General features: G+C 37.0%; 1 protein-coding gene across 5 annotated transcripts in view; it reads left to right on the plus strand.

Moving 5' to 3' along the window:
• Window positions 1–13,427, plus strand: part of LOC148939651 (uncharacterized) — a 128,047-nt gene that overhangs the window by 107,560 nt on the left and 7,060 nt on the right. For all 5 annotated transcript variants that reach the window (XM_089107050.1, XM_089107053.1, XM_089107052.1 and 2 more), the window contains one exon: window positions 5,385–5,635. In XM_089107050.1, coding sequence (XP_088963176.1) covers window positions 5,385–5,635 — 251 coding nt within the window. The remainder of the gene's footprint in view (window positions 1–5,384; window positions 5,636–13,427) is intronic.

Here is a 13,427-nt window from a genome sequence, read left to right on the forward strand (position 1 = left end):
ATGCGAAAAATTGTCTAAGGCAATGATGAATGAAAATGAAGCATAAATATTTATTCGGTTGAAAAAGATGTGGCAACGATTATCACAACAAATTACAAATGAAAATGGCTTGAACAAAAAATAATTATCACGTCTTTGCTTGGGATCAACAAAATTTTCATGGTCACCCCCCCCCCCTGTAATAAAGGGAATATGAGTCAGTGCAATGCTGCGTTTGGTGTTACAGTTGTACCAGATTCAGTACATTTTTGCCGCACTTGTTCGAAGTAAATAACATGTGCTACAACGCTCAGTGATTTTGTTGATGGCCGATATTAGGATTTTCACCCTTCGTTGTTTTAAAAAAACTGATGCCTCGCAACTTCTCTCCAGGGTTGCCACTGGGTGAGAAAAAAACTAGATTTTAGTGATTTTTTTAGTTCATTTAGTGATTTTCTTCAATAATCTAGTGATTTTATGTACTGATATAGTGATTCTTTTTGTTTAGGCAATATAAAAGATCACTAGAGATAGTGATAAATCACTAGGGATGCAACGCTGCTTCTCTCTCTTCTATTTTGATCTAAAGGGACTCCGTGGGTTTTGTGCCAACGTTCCTTTTCAGCTATTCGTTTCAGACTCTTGGCTTCAAACTTAGCACTCTTAAAACGAGGCTCATTCAGTTTCATTGTTAAGGTACGCAAGGGTGCATCCAGGATTTTGTTGGGGGGGTACAATAAAAATAAAAATCCATCAAAATTTTGTTTATATGCATTTTTGTTATGTTTTTATGAGTCGCAATTTTTTTTGGGGGGGAGGGGGTGGGGGGGGTCAAACCCCACGCTTGTTGCTAGATACAGTCTTAAAAGAGAACTGTATCCTATGGATACAGTTCTCACAGTTCTGTTACAACCTAGTGATGTTAATGAAAGGATATACAAAAACTACAGAAATGCATTAAATAGACTTTTGCGAAAAGCAAAGGAAGCTCATTATAAGAAAAAGTTTGGTGATGCAGCTGGAAACCCCAATAAAACATGGCGGATAATTAAACAGCTCATAAATCCTCCCCACACAGTCGCCCCGGATCAGATTATTGGTCGAGTAGGTGCAGAATTAAGTGACCCGTCTGATATAGCCCAAGAATTTGTTGACCACTTCGCTACAGTTGGACATAATGTGGCTGAGGGAGTATGAATAGTGGATGGCGACCGCCCTTTCCAACATTACCTTGGAAATAGCGAAACAGAATTTTCAGTTTACCTGAAACCGGTGACCGAGAGTGAAGTAAAAGAAATAATCTTCGACATGAAAAATAGTGCAGCTGGTAGTGACATTTTGTCTCTACGGATAATTAAATATCTGTGGCCAGCTATATCGCATGTATTAGTTAACCTAATAAATCTTTGTTTTAAACAGGGAGTATTTCCATCTTGTTTCAAGTTGGCACGAATTACACCGGTTCATAAGGGGGTGATCACAGTGAGGTAAGTAACTATCGCCCGATTTCCGTTTTACCGGTCATGTCAAGACTTGTGGAAAAGTGCTTTTCCCGGAGGTTGTACCATTATTTAGAGTGCCATTCAATACTAACATCCACCCAGTTTGGATTCAGAAATGGACGCACGACCGAACAAGCTGTGGCTTATCTCTGTGGTGTTGTGAATACTGCCCTGGACCTTGGTTTTAAAGTGTCTACCATCTTTTTGGACATTATAAAAGCTTTCGACACTGTAGACCATGGTATATTGCTTGAAAAATGTGAATTTTATGGGATTAGAGGGCCTGCTCTTGATTTCCTACGTAGTTTTTTGTCTAATAGGCAGCAGTATGTGCGAATAAATGGATCTACTTCTTCCGTTGTAGATATGAAATGTGGTGTGCCACAAGGGTCCGTTCTTGGCCCCTTGCTATTTTTGATATTTGTAAATGATCTTGTACTGTCCCTGAAGGATGCGAAAACTAAAATGAGCGACATGTTTCACAGTGACAGTGACGTTACAGTACCTCTATTTGCCGATGATACTTCATTGATTTGCATTGCAAAAACAGAACGCCTTTTAGTTGAATTAATGACACAGTGTTTAGATCAAGTGTCTAGCTGGCTAAGAGTTAATAAAATAAAAGTAAACCCATCTAAGAGCAGTTTTGTAATATTTTCGCGTACATCTAATTACTACCCATGGATCCAAGAAGTGAGTTACCTGGAAGGTAAAGTTAAGCGTGATCAGTGTGTTAGATATTTGGGTATTATGCTAGATGAAACACTATCTTTTAGGAAACATGTTGAAAAGGTGTCAGGAATCCTGTGCCGTAATCTGGGAATACTGCGTAAATTGAAACATGTATTACCCCCTTTTGTTCTTCGCACTTTGTATTTTTCTATTATACATCCACATATATTGTATTGCTCATCTATTTGGCTGAGTACGTTTCCATCAATTACTAATCGAGTTCGAGTGATCCAAAATAACGGAATCCGTGTGTTGACTGGTAAATCAAATCTTGTATCCGTTAGAGCTACCTATATTGATGTAAAAGTATTACCTGCTGCAGGCCTTAGAGATTTTTATAGCCTTCAATTTATGTTCAAATATAATAATGAATTATTACCGTCTTGCTTTTCAGGAATGCTAAAAGCTAGATCTTCGATTCATGATCATGAAACTCGCCAAAGGGAAAATTTACATGCCCCGCTCGTGGTGTCTGCCAGGTCGACATTCTCGCCTATTTATAGGGGATTAAAGTTGTGGAATGGGGTTAATAAAGAGTTAAGAGAAATAGGGGATCTGAAGGAATTTAAAAATAAAATAAAAGGAATGTTATATGAGAATTATGATTTTTAAAGTTTTTTATTGTTTTGTGTTGTGTTTTGGTTTGTTTTTTTTTTTTTTTTTTTTTTATGTACCTGGAGGACAAGTATAGTGATTTTGTGATTGGTGGTAGGAACCGCGTGCGAAGGGGAATGATTTTTCTTTTATTTTATTTTTTTAGGCCTAGGTTGTATATTTCTGTTGTGAATATGAAATTTTGATATATGCCTACCCTTAGGACAACCTGACCCCAGGTTCTTGGGTCGGTAGTGAGTAAAATGTATTGTCCTTGTGTGTGTTAATAAATTACTATTACTATATATATGAGTTTAGGAGGATGGGTTTGCAAAATTTTGACACTTAGATTAATAATTGAGAAGTGTCTGAATCATCAGACCCTATTAGTCTCAGTTTTACATAGTATGAACGAACGTTTCATTCAACTGATGGAAAAACTTTTGTGAAGAACCTATCCTGATACAACATACGAGATAAGCACATAATAGTGACAATTGTGCTGTATGAGAATTATATTTTAGCTTGTTCGGTTTAGAGCAGTGGTTCCCAGCCGATCTTGGGTCATGCCCCACCTAGGCATTTCTAAAATCTTACTGCCCCCCCCCCCTCGTGATATTTAAATTTTGTTATTCAAAATTTTTTGTGTACTCACCTGAAGGAGACTTAAAAATAATCTTTTTTTTTCTTTTTTTTAAGTTGTCTTCTAGGCATATTTTATACTAATGAAAAATATTGTATTTAAAAATAAAAATATGTATTTAAAAATAAAAATATTGTATTTAAAGATAAAAATATTGTATTTAAAAATACTAAAATAAAAATATTTTATACGAATAAAAGACCTTTTGTATTATGTACAACGTCATTGCAATATTATTATGTATATGTTTTGCTCTCTAATTGCATCTAAATGGGACGTCATTCATATGAAAAAGGTTCTTTAAAGTATAGTTAGGCAAAGAGTGCTCGTCCTGACTGTGACCCCCACAATGTTGTCAAGGCTCCACCATTGGAGTCTGTGCCCCACGTTTGGAATCACTGGTTTAAAGTGAGGAGGGAAGCAGGACTGTGTACTCTCTGTGTTGTTAGAAATCATTCTTACATATGCAAACAAAAGTCCGAATAATTTAGTTTAATGTCTAAATCAATTCACAACAGGGAACAATAGAGAAAACGAAAAAAAAAGGAAAATGAAAAGGAAAGATTGAAAAGTAAAAAAGGTTAAACCGATACCGAAAATAATTAGTAAGACATGCCATAAAACGAAAATAAAGCAAATGCTATACACAAAAAATCAATAACAAAGAAACAAAGTCAGATTTGGTAAAACTAGTTATTTCTTTTTGTTTAAAAATCCATTACGATGATTTAAAAATAAATAAGTAAATAAAATGAAGGTATGAATCATCGTAACGCTACTAAATAAAAACAAATAATGTAGCCTATTAGATGTGATTTTCTTTCATTTTGTTTTCTTTTTTTTGTATAACTTTTGCATGTTCTTCAATTTTATGTATGTTAGTTAACATAGTTTACGGTTGATTCATTAGATCTATCTTAGAGAGTTCGTTAATAGGGTTCATCCAAAGTAATTTTCTTCTTTAACGTTTGTATAACGTTTGTAGACCGGAAGTTATTATTTTGTTCTTTATAAATATGCTAGTTTTAATTTTAATGCTTTAGTATTTCTTCTGATGATGATTGCCGTACATGTGATCGAAATATCCTGGTTTTTGTATCTGTCTTCACTGTCTAATAAATGGACTTGTCCTTATTTGTTCGTCATAGAAAGGCACTGTGGCCTAGGAAAAAAAAATACCTAATTCAATGTATTACGTCGAAAATACGAACATAACCTAAAATTTAGAAAAGATCAGGAATTTTAATTTTTAGTGAAAAGACATGAATATGCAGTAATGCAGCTCCAGTAAAAAAAGAAGACAAAAATATGAATCATGATACAACGCAATGAATCATGGTAACAACTGTATAAAAACAACAACTATAGCTTTCCACTTTGTTCTTTTTTGTATAGCCTTTGTGTCTATTTCTCATCTTTTCCAGTGCATGTTAACCATGTAAAGTGTATAACTTTGTTTTTCTTCTTCTTTCCCTGTTTGTAAAGCCTTTTGGATGTCAATCTGAAATTTTGGACTTTTATTAGTATAGATATATAGATGAGTTTCTAATCACAAAAATTTGAGTATTCACAAAAGAATCACAAAAGAATGAGTATTCTAATCACAAAAATTTTTCCTTCTGTATAAGCATTTATTTTTATACGCGCCAGCTCAAGCTACTGTAGTTGAGTTTCTACTTTGAAGAATTTCATGAAGCTGCAAATGAACTCCATTGAATATTTTCGCCTGAAATCAGAAAGCAACGAGCACATGGATACTTTATGTCCATAAAAACATTTTTTATTGAATATTTTAACAATTATTGTATATGAATTCGATTTGATTGTAAATCGAAAGTCAGTGTTGTCAAAATAATTATGTATCTTCCCTTTCTGCCTCGGTATTCTTTTTTCTTTTAGATTTGTTACATAATATTTCCTTTTTTCTTTTGCAGAGCTCTGGTAACGAGGATGTTATGTTCTGCAAAATATGTCTGACTCAGTATGTTGTGGCAACAGTGTCGTTCAAGGACATACCATGGTCTGTTGCGCTAACCCCTCGTCATTGTTTGAAGACTGGCACAATTCTGGTTGTTATATCCGGTGTTGCCGTTGGTGCATGGGCAATTACCCAAAATTTCCCGGACGCCCGAATAAGAATGTTGGTAGCTGGTGTAGCTCTTATCTTGGAATACGTACTTGCAAGGTGAATATTAAAAGTACATTGAAAATGAAGTCTTATTGTTTGTATTGGTTAAGGGGCAACTTGTACAATCACATTTATCTGGAAAAGAAATACGGAAAATCGAAAATTGAGTGCTTAATGAAAAAGAACTCCAAAATAAGTTTAACAGGTTTTGGTAGCAGTTTGTCCAACTTAAAAAAAAAGAATCAGCGGCGAAAAATCAGCGAAAAATGAGCTAAAGATATATTGTAAGAAGGATTAGCTTTCCTTTGGCAGAAGTCCAAAAAGCTTAAATTTGCCAACATGGGAAATTTAGCTGGTAAATCAATGTTTAACAAATGGATCTACGTCCCAAATGGGGGCCAGGATGTTAATTTTAGTTTACACCCCATCCCTACTTGTAAGGCTCGAGAGTTTCTGTGAAGACTTCAAAAATGGGGAATAAACATAAGAAATAGTGAAACAAAAACCTTTTAATCAGGGAAATATTATAGGAAATGGCCCCCAAAGCCACTCGTTTTCTTATTTTCTTGCCTTTTTAGGGAGTTTTATCTCGCATTTCCCCGAAACTGGAAATTTTTTCGCATTCACAAATTAAATTTTAGTTCATTTATTGGTCAAGATATCGCAGCAGTTGCCGAACTGCTCTTACATTTCTGGATTTTCTTTTGTAAAAGAGAAAGAAAAATCTACTTTGCTTTATTCTGTTTTATTATTCCCAGTTTATTTCGGTAACTGTAATTTCAGAGCACCCTAGGTCCTCTCAAATTACAAAAAAATATACTGCTGATGCTGGTGCTGATGCTGCTAACAAATCACTGCAATACCAAGCCACCTGAGGCCAGCAAAGCTTTGCACGCTCATTTTACGCTCCAGTCTATTTAAAGTTTCACTCTCCATTCCCCATTCTCCTTTCCCCCTTCTCCATTCCTCCTTCTCCGTTCCCCCTTCTCCAATGGGATATCAAATTCCTTCAAGTCCTTTTTTAAAACGTCCTCCCATTCCGTTGGCTGACGACCTGCTTTTTGTTTGGTTTTAGATAGATGGCCAAAAAGTTAATCTTTTTTAATCTTTCGTCCTTCATTCTTTAGACCTGGCCTAGCTGCTAGTCATTTTTTCATAATATATCTAGAAACTGGAATTGAACCATATTGTTCGCACAGCCTATTGCTTGGTATGTTTGGCCCTGGGATTCTTCATACTCCAAATGAATGGCCAATAAGCATAGTCTTCGGCAATCTCTCACCTTTTATTTGTTAAATCATGCCTAGCGATCTTAACTTTTCAGTAATAGAAATTGCTTCAGCCAGAAAATAAAATTGGTTTAAAAAGAAAATTCTTTTAATAATTGGATGGAGACGCCTTATGTAACATTCAGGAAAAAGTCAGAGATCCAAGGACCGTTATCTTTCAAGGGGTGGCTCACATTCGCCGCAGTTGATTTGAGGTTAGATGCCAGGGGAATCGGGGGTGCTGATAACGAATATTGGGATGCACAAGTTCGCACGCGTGTAGAACATGGTCATTTAGCCTATAAAGTCAAATTTGGCCTATAACGACGTCATATGGCTCTTTTTTTTTTTTTTTTTTTTTTTTTTTTTTTTTTACTCGGTAAAATAAACTGGAAACTTCATAGAATGGAAAAGAATACGGCATTGGACTTTACTGTCCCTACCGGCGGTGCTGATCTCCGTTTCTTGACACTTCAGCCAGGAAGTGCAATGGGGGGCTGGGGGCCAACCATCCTGTGCTTTCGTATACCCTTCCTGTTTACCCTCCCCAGATTTCTCCAGGTACCCATTTAAAGCTGGGTGGACTCTGGCTGAGCTTACAGAGTCACGGCACTGACCCCCGTCCCAAACCAAATAATTACATACGCTAGGATTCGAACCCTCGTCCTTTCGGACAAAGGATCCTAAATCCAGCGCACCATTGTGCGCAGCAGCGCACAAAACTTCATAAATTTGACATATCTGAATCCTAAGAACGAGTACTTTCACCTGGTATTTTTAGTTTTTCCCACAATCTTTATTTATTTTTTTTTGCTAATTCCTATTTAATTTTGAAAACAAGGTTTTTAATGTACTTTTTCTTGTTTTTTTTTCGGTTTTTCTGAAGTTTTTGCCTGCATAAGTATATTTTTTATGCTTTATTCGAATTCTGCCTGGCATTACGAGTCAAACCATGTGCCTCTTTTCCAAAAAATCTTAATTCTTGAGCAACCATTTATTTTTTTCTAAATAGCGTCATAGCTTTCAGAAATTAGCCTACAATGACCAAGTTTTATATATTTTTTTTTTTGCTGTTAAAAAAAAACGAATGAAACAGCACATCATTCGAACCGTCAGAATGTCCTTTACGCGTTCTTAACAAAAACAATGTTGAGACTTGAATCTCCAAGAATATATAAGCGTCTGAATAAGAAAATCCCCCGCCCCCAAAATAAAGAAAATTTTCTGAATAGTGGCGTTTTACTCGAAATATTATAATTTTTATAACACCAAACGATAGATCGCTCTTTTCTGAATCAATGTATGTATTTACATTCTATACAACTAATATTTTTAACCATGAAAATAAAAACAGATGCCTCTTTCTGCGATCGCATGCGTGAATTTGGTTTCCACAGCAATAAAAAAAAAGCGGAGCATCTTACATATCGGGTTCTAGTTGCATGAAGTACTTAGCCATAAAAGGCTGAATTCTCCTTTATAGGCTAAAATCGTCAAGTTCTACATTAGTGCGAGCATGTGCACCCTGATATTCGTTTTAAGCACCTTAGATTACCCTGGAATCCTTACTCAAACCAACTGCGGATGATGTGAGCATCCCCTCCCTGTTTTTCAATGATAGCGAACCTTGGCGGCGAAGCCGTGTGAACGTGTGGTACAGAGGTGACTAGGGCTGATTTAAGATACTATTTTCTTCAATTCCCAGCATAGCAGGGGCCAATGATCCAATCGGTTAGATCGGGTCAACGGGCACTGATGTAGTAGACGGTAATTGTCATGATCAGCTGAAAGTAAGGTTTAGATGACTGCATTAGCAGATTAATATCAAAACAAATAAAAATCAAATATTTAAAACTGAACATGAAACGGTGGCTCAAATCTCTTTTTCTTCTTCATCTTCGTCTTCGGACTCGTTCTGATTCACATCGGAAAGTAGGTATTTTTTGAGGTCAGCTCCAAACTTGCATGCGCTGTCACAGAAACCTATTTTGGAAACTTGCAGCACGAGCCGCACCTCGTCTTGTCACAATTGTAAAAAGAAAGCGATGCTAGCCGATGCAGCATCGCAGAAACTAGGTCTGGCTTCAGTTTATGATCTTCGCTTCTCCAGCCATAACGGTAGCCTGAGGTAAATCACACGGGGCTTGTGGCTTTGGATCCAAATCAGTGACTGGAACATGCAACTTTTTCAAATGAAGCAGAAACGAGATATCAGTTGGTTGTAAACGTCGCAAATCCTCCGATCTTGGGTACAAATGTGCTCGAAGGTCATTCAGACTATTGAAGTTAGTCGCACTTCTGCCATACACTGTAACCGCAAGCTGCTTAAAGACGTTGACAAAACCATCACTTTGCACAGATGATGGCTTCTCTGCAAGGGCTCGAACTTCATCACCTAAAGACCCTAATAAATTTTCCGAAGACTTCGCAGCTCGAAAAAAAGTGGACCTTTCCAATTCCATACAGAAAGCTTGTGGTGTCACATCCACTCAAGCTGTGGACAAGCGGCAAGCCGTTGCAAAATGTTACTCCTAGTTTTTGTGCTGCCGTATGAACAGGTATGCAGTAGGACGGAAACTTAGCCCAGAGTTGCTTGAGACCGAGACTAACAAGATACTGGAAGTAGTATGCAGTTAGTAAGACGATATCAGCATCGTTGGCTTGTGTTATCACAAGCGTATTCTTTTGTCTTGTGGCAACTGCTTTGTGGTATAACACCCGAGTGTCTTCTTCCTCGTGGCCAGACGAGAAATCGTCATCAACGGAGCTTCCAGCTCTATATTGACTCTCGAAACCTCTAGCAAGATGAACCATCAGACGGGTCGAAATTTTGTACTCCCAGACCTCGAAAAGAACTTTCAAGAGTCGTCCCTTTGAGCTCATGGCTTCGAAGCTAATGTCTCGGAAGTTCAACAGACTATTTGTTACGATTTCTGGAGCTGTATCCCCTGTCATAAAGTTGTGCAGGTCTGTTCTCGTCGTCTTCAATGGGTTTCTGAACAACTCTACCAAGTCCATAACCCGATTTCTGCCTTCTATTGTCAGATTCATAAACGCAGTGGTAACGCATGATGCTTCATTGCCTCGTCATCCATATTTGGGTTTGCTTTCAGCGTTCTGGTGGCTGCTGCGAGAAAGGGGAGAGTAGCCAGCTATCGATCCCTGGCATTTTCATTCGTTGTCGCACCAACGATACCAGAAACTCCTCAATGACCTTTGATGCCCAGATTCAAGGTCGACTCTAAAACCAGATCGCATGTAATGCTGCAAAATGGCTTGGTTGTTTTCCTAACAACAAAATTGCCACTTACAAACTCTCTGTGAACTTCTGGCGCTTTTTCCGGCAGTCGTAGCATTTCTTCTAGGTATTTAAGCGCAGCTGCGGCGTATTTATGGTTCCAGATGCGAAGAGAATCGGAATCATCCCTTCTGTGGCGTTTAAGTACGATCCCCAGTCCGCAGCTCTTTCAGCATGAAGATAGTCGTTTCCGGTACGGATAAGATCTAAATAGTCGATCCAGAGGCTATGATTCCTTATGGTGGATCTGGACTCGTAGTAATTCGAGAAAAGCGGATCAATGCTGTCCAATGCATCCCCTTTCTGTTTACATGCTTCAGAACTAGTTGTACCAAGATGGTATACCTCACGCAGGACAACTGACACCCCTAAAATCGTTCTTGCCCGAATCCTTACCTTTAGCTAGATCAGATAAATATCACAAATCCTGTCCTTATATGTCGTAGTTTTCAGTACTTTATGCAACTGTCAGTGATCCTAAGGCTCGCTATCGTTCAAAAAAGAGAGGAGGTGGCTCACATCATCCGCAGTTGGTTTGAGTACGGATGCCGGGGTAATCTAAGGTGCTTAAAACGAATATCGAGGTGCACATGCTCGCACTAATGTTGAACTTGACGATTTTAGTCTATAAAGGAGAAATTCAGCCTTTTATGGCTAAGTACTTCATGCAACTAGAACCCGATATGATGCTCCGCTTTTTTTTATTGCTGCGGAAACCAAATTCACGCATGCGATTGCAGAACGAGGCATCTGTTTTTTTGTATTTTTTCCTGGTTAAAAATATTAGTTGTATAGAATGTAAATACATAAGTTGATTCAGAAAAGAGCGATCTATCGTTTGGTGAGATAAAAATTATAGGTTCTGTTGAAAATATTTTGAGTAAAACGCCACTATTCAGAAAATCTTCTTTTGGGGGGGGGATTTTCTTGTTCAAACGCTTATATATTCTTGCAGATTCAAGTCTCGACTTTTTTCTTATTAACAACGAATAAAAGACAACGAGTAATTTGAAGGTTCGAATGATGTGCAGTTTGATTCGTTTCATTTTTTTAACATCTAAAAAAGAATAAAAAATAAACTTGGTCATTGTAGGCTAATTTCTGAAAGCTATGACGTTATATAGAAAAAATAAATAGCTGCTCAAGAATTCAGATCTGAATAAGAAAAAGTATATTAAAAACCTTGTTTCAAATTAAATAGGGATTAACTAAAAAAATAAAGGCTGTGGGGAAAAACTAAAAATACCAGGTGAAAATACTTGTTCTTAGAATTCAGAATATGTCAAGTTTATAAAGTTTTCCATTTATTTTACCGTGTAAAAGAAATCAAGACCGGTATGACGTCGTTATAGGCCAAATTTGACTTTATAGGCTAAAATGACCATTTTCTACACGCGTGCGAACTTGTGCACCCCGATATTCATTATCAGCGCCCTCAATTACCCTAGAATCGATCCTCAAAATAACTGCGGCTGATGTGAGCCATCCCCTTCTTTTTTTGAACGATAGTTCAAATGGTTCGCCGGATAGGTACATTTATTTCATCTCAAATCCGGGGTAAGGAGCTTTAGCTCATGTGCAAACATTCGTGAGGAATAATAAGAATAGAGGAATAATTCGTACATTTATAATATGAGATAAATTACCTTATTATAGCAGATTTATTTATATTAGCCCACAAAAAAAACATTTCTATTGTTATTTCATTAAATGTACTTATATCTTTGCTTTCTATAACAATAATACTAATTTTATTCCTCTAAAAGCCCTAGGGCCATGGTAATATACAAAATGAAAAATTCACTTTTAATTGACATGATCGAAACTGACATAAGCACTGCATATACAAAACATTATACCGATTACAATAATCTGTTTTTATGCTCCATTGCTAGCCTGAGAAATCGTCTAAATCTTTCCGCACTGTAGCGCCAATTCTCGAAAATGTAGGGGGAGGGTGCAAGGATTTTTTGGCTTTTTTTAATGAAGATTAAAAAATAGAACAACATTGAACAAATATACCTAAAACAGGTGGCAGTGGTGATTTTGCTGCTTTGAAAAATCGTCAAATAATCTACCCAAATCCAGTTTCTTTACCTCCTCGTTTTCAACGGCCATGATCACGAGATAACTGAGTCTGTCACTTCCCATCGCCAATCATAGATAATCCTTCACACTCCCTAATGCCAAGAAGAATCGTTCGTTGCTGGCGTTCATTAGCTGGCAAGTTGAGTTTGAACTGGCCAACTATCTTGTCTCAAACATACAATCTCCATCCACTTCCGTTCCCCACTCACTGAATTCTTCACACTTCCCCGTCTCATCAGTATGCTCTACACATGTGGCAAAAGGGACCACCCTCCCCCTCTCTCCTCCCTAAATATTTTCTTCTTGTCCCAAGTGATAAATTATTCGCCCTCAATTCGATAATATACTTTAGCTTCCCTCTCTCAAATTCACCTTTAAATACCATTTCCCCCTAATGTCTTCTTTTCAACGATGTAGAGTCGCAAAATACCAGAGACGCTCATTGCATACAGCCAAACCTGTACCTCTTGATCACAAAAAATATTTTCTGCCATCTTTGCCACCTCATTATCTATACCCAATCCACTATTCCATATATACTCCACTCTCCTAAAGTCTTCCTTACTCAGTTCGGCCATGAAGTTGAGGAGTCATCTCTAAGAGCTTAAATCTACTTAAATCTGCTTTCTAAGTAAGCAGATTTAAGTAGCCACGCTCGTAGCATCTTTAGAATACGCTCCCAGAACCTAGTAATATTCACTAACTTACAACCTCTTAGCGGAATAATTCCTAAATACCCTCTAATTACTAAACTATTAATGTATCTGTTTACACCTAACCATCTCTGATTTAAATTTATCGCTTTTCTGAATACCTCAAACGTCCAATGTAGCATCACAGATACTACCTGATTTATAAAAATCAATGTTTTTATTATCGACTTTTCTAAATTATCGACCAAGTCCAAATATATTTCAGCTAAATATATCCCTTTTCGTAATTCTGTTAAATATTCGAAAAGAATGCAGACTATTAAGCCTTTCCCAAAAAAAAGAAAAAAAAACGGAAAACAAAGTTGAAAAAGACAACATTGAAAAATTCGGCATGTGTGAAATTAGACCCACAAATTTTTGTAGTGGAAAGGGGTGGAGTTTTGCTGGTTTTTTTTTTGTTTTTTTTTTGTTTTTTTCTCTGGTTCTCCTTAAATTTACGTGAAGTTGTTGAAAGAAAATGTAAAAGTCCAAAGAAATTATAT

This window comes from Artemia sp. Qi Xiang Cuo, chromosome 21, assembly GCF_049724085.1.
Source record: "Artemia sp. Qi Xiang Cuo chromosome 21, ASM4972408v1, whole genome shotgun sequence".
NCBI lineage: Eukaryota > Metazoa > Arthropoda > Branchiopoda > Anostraca > Artemiidae > Artemia > Artemia sp. Qi Xiang Cuo.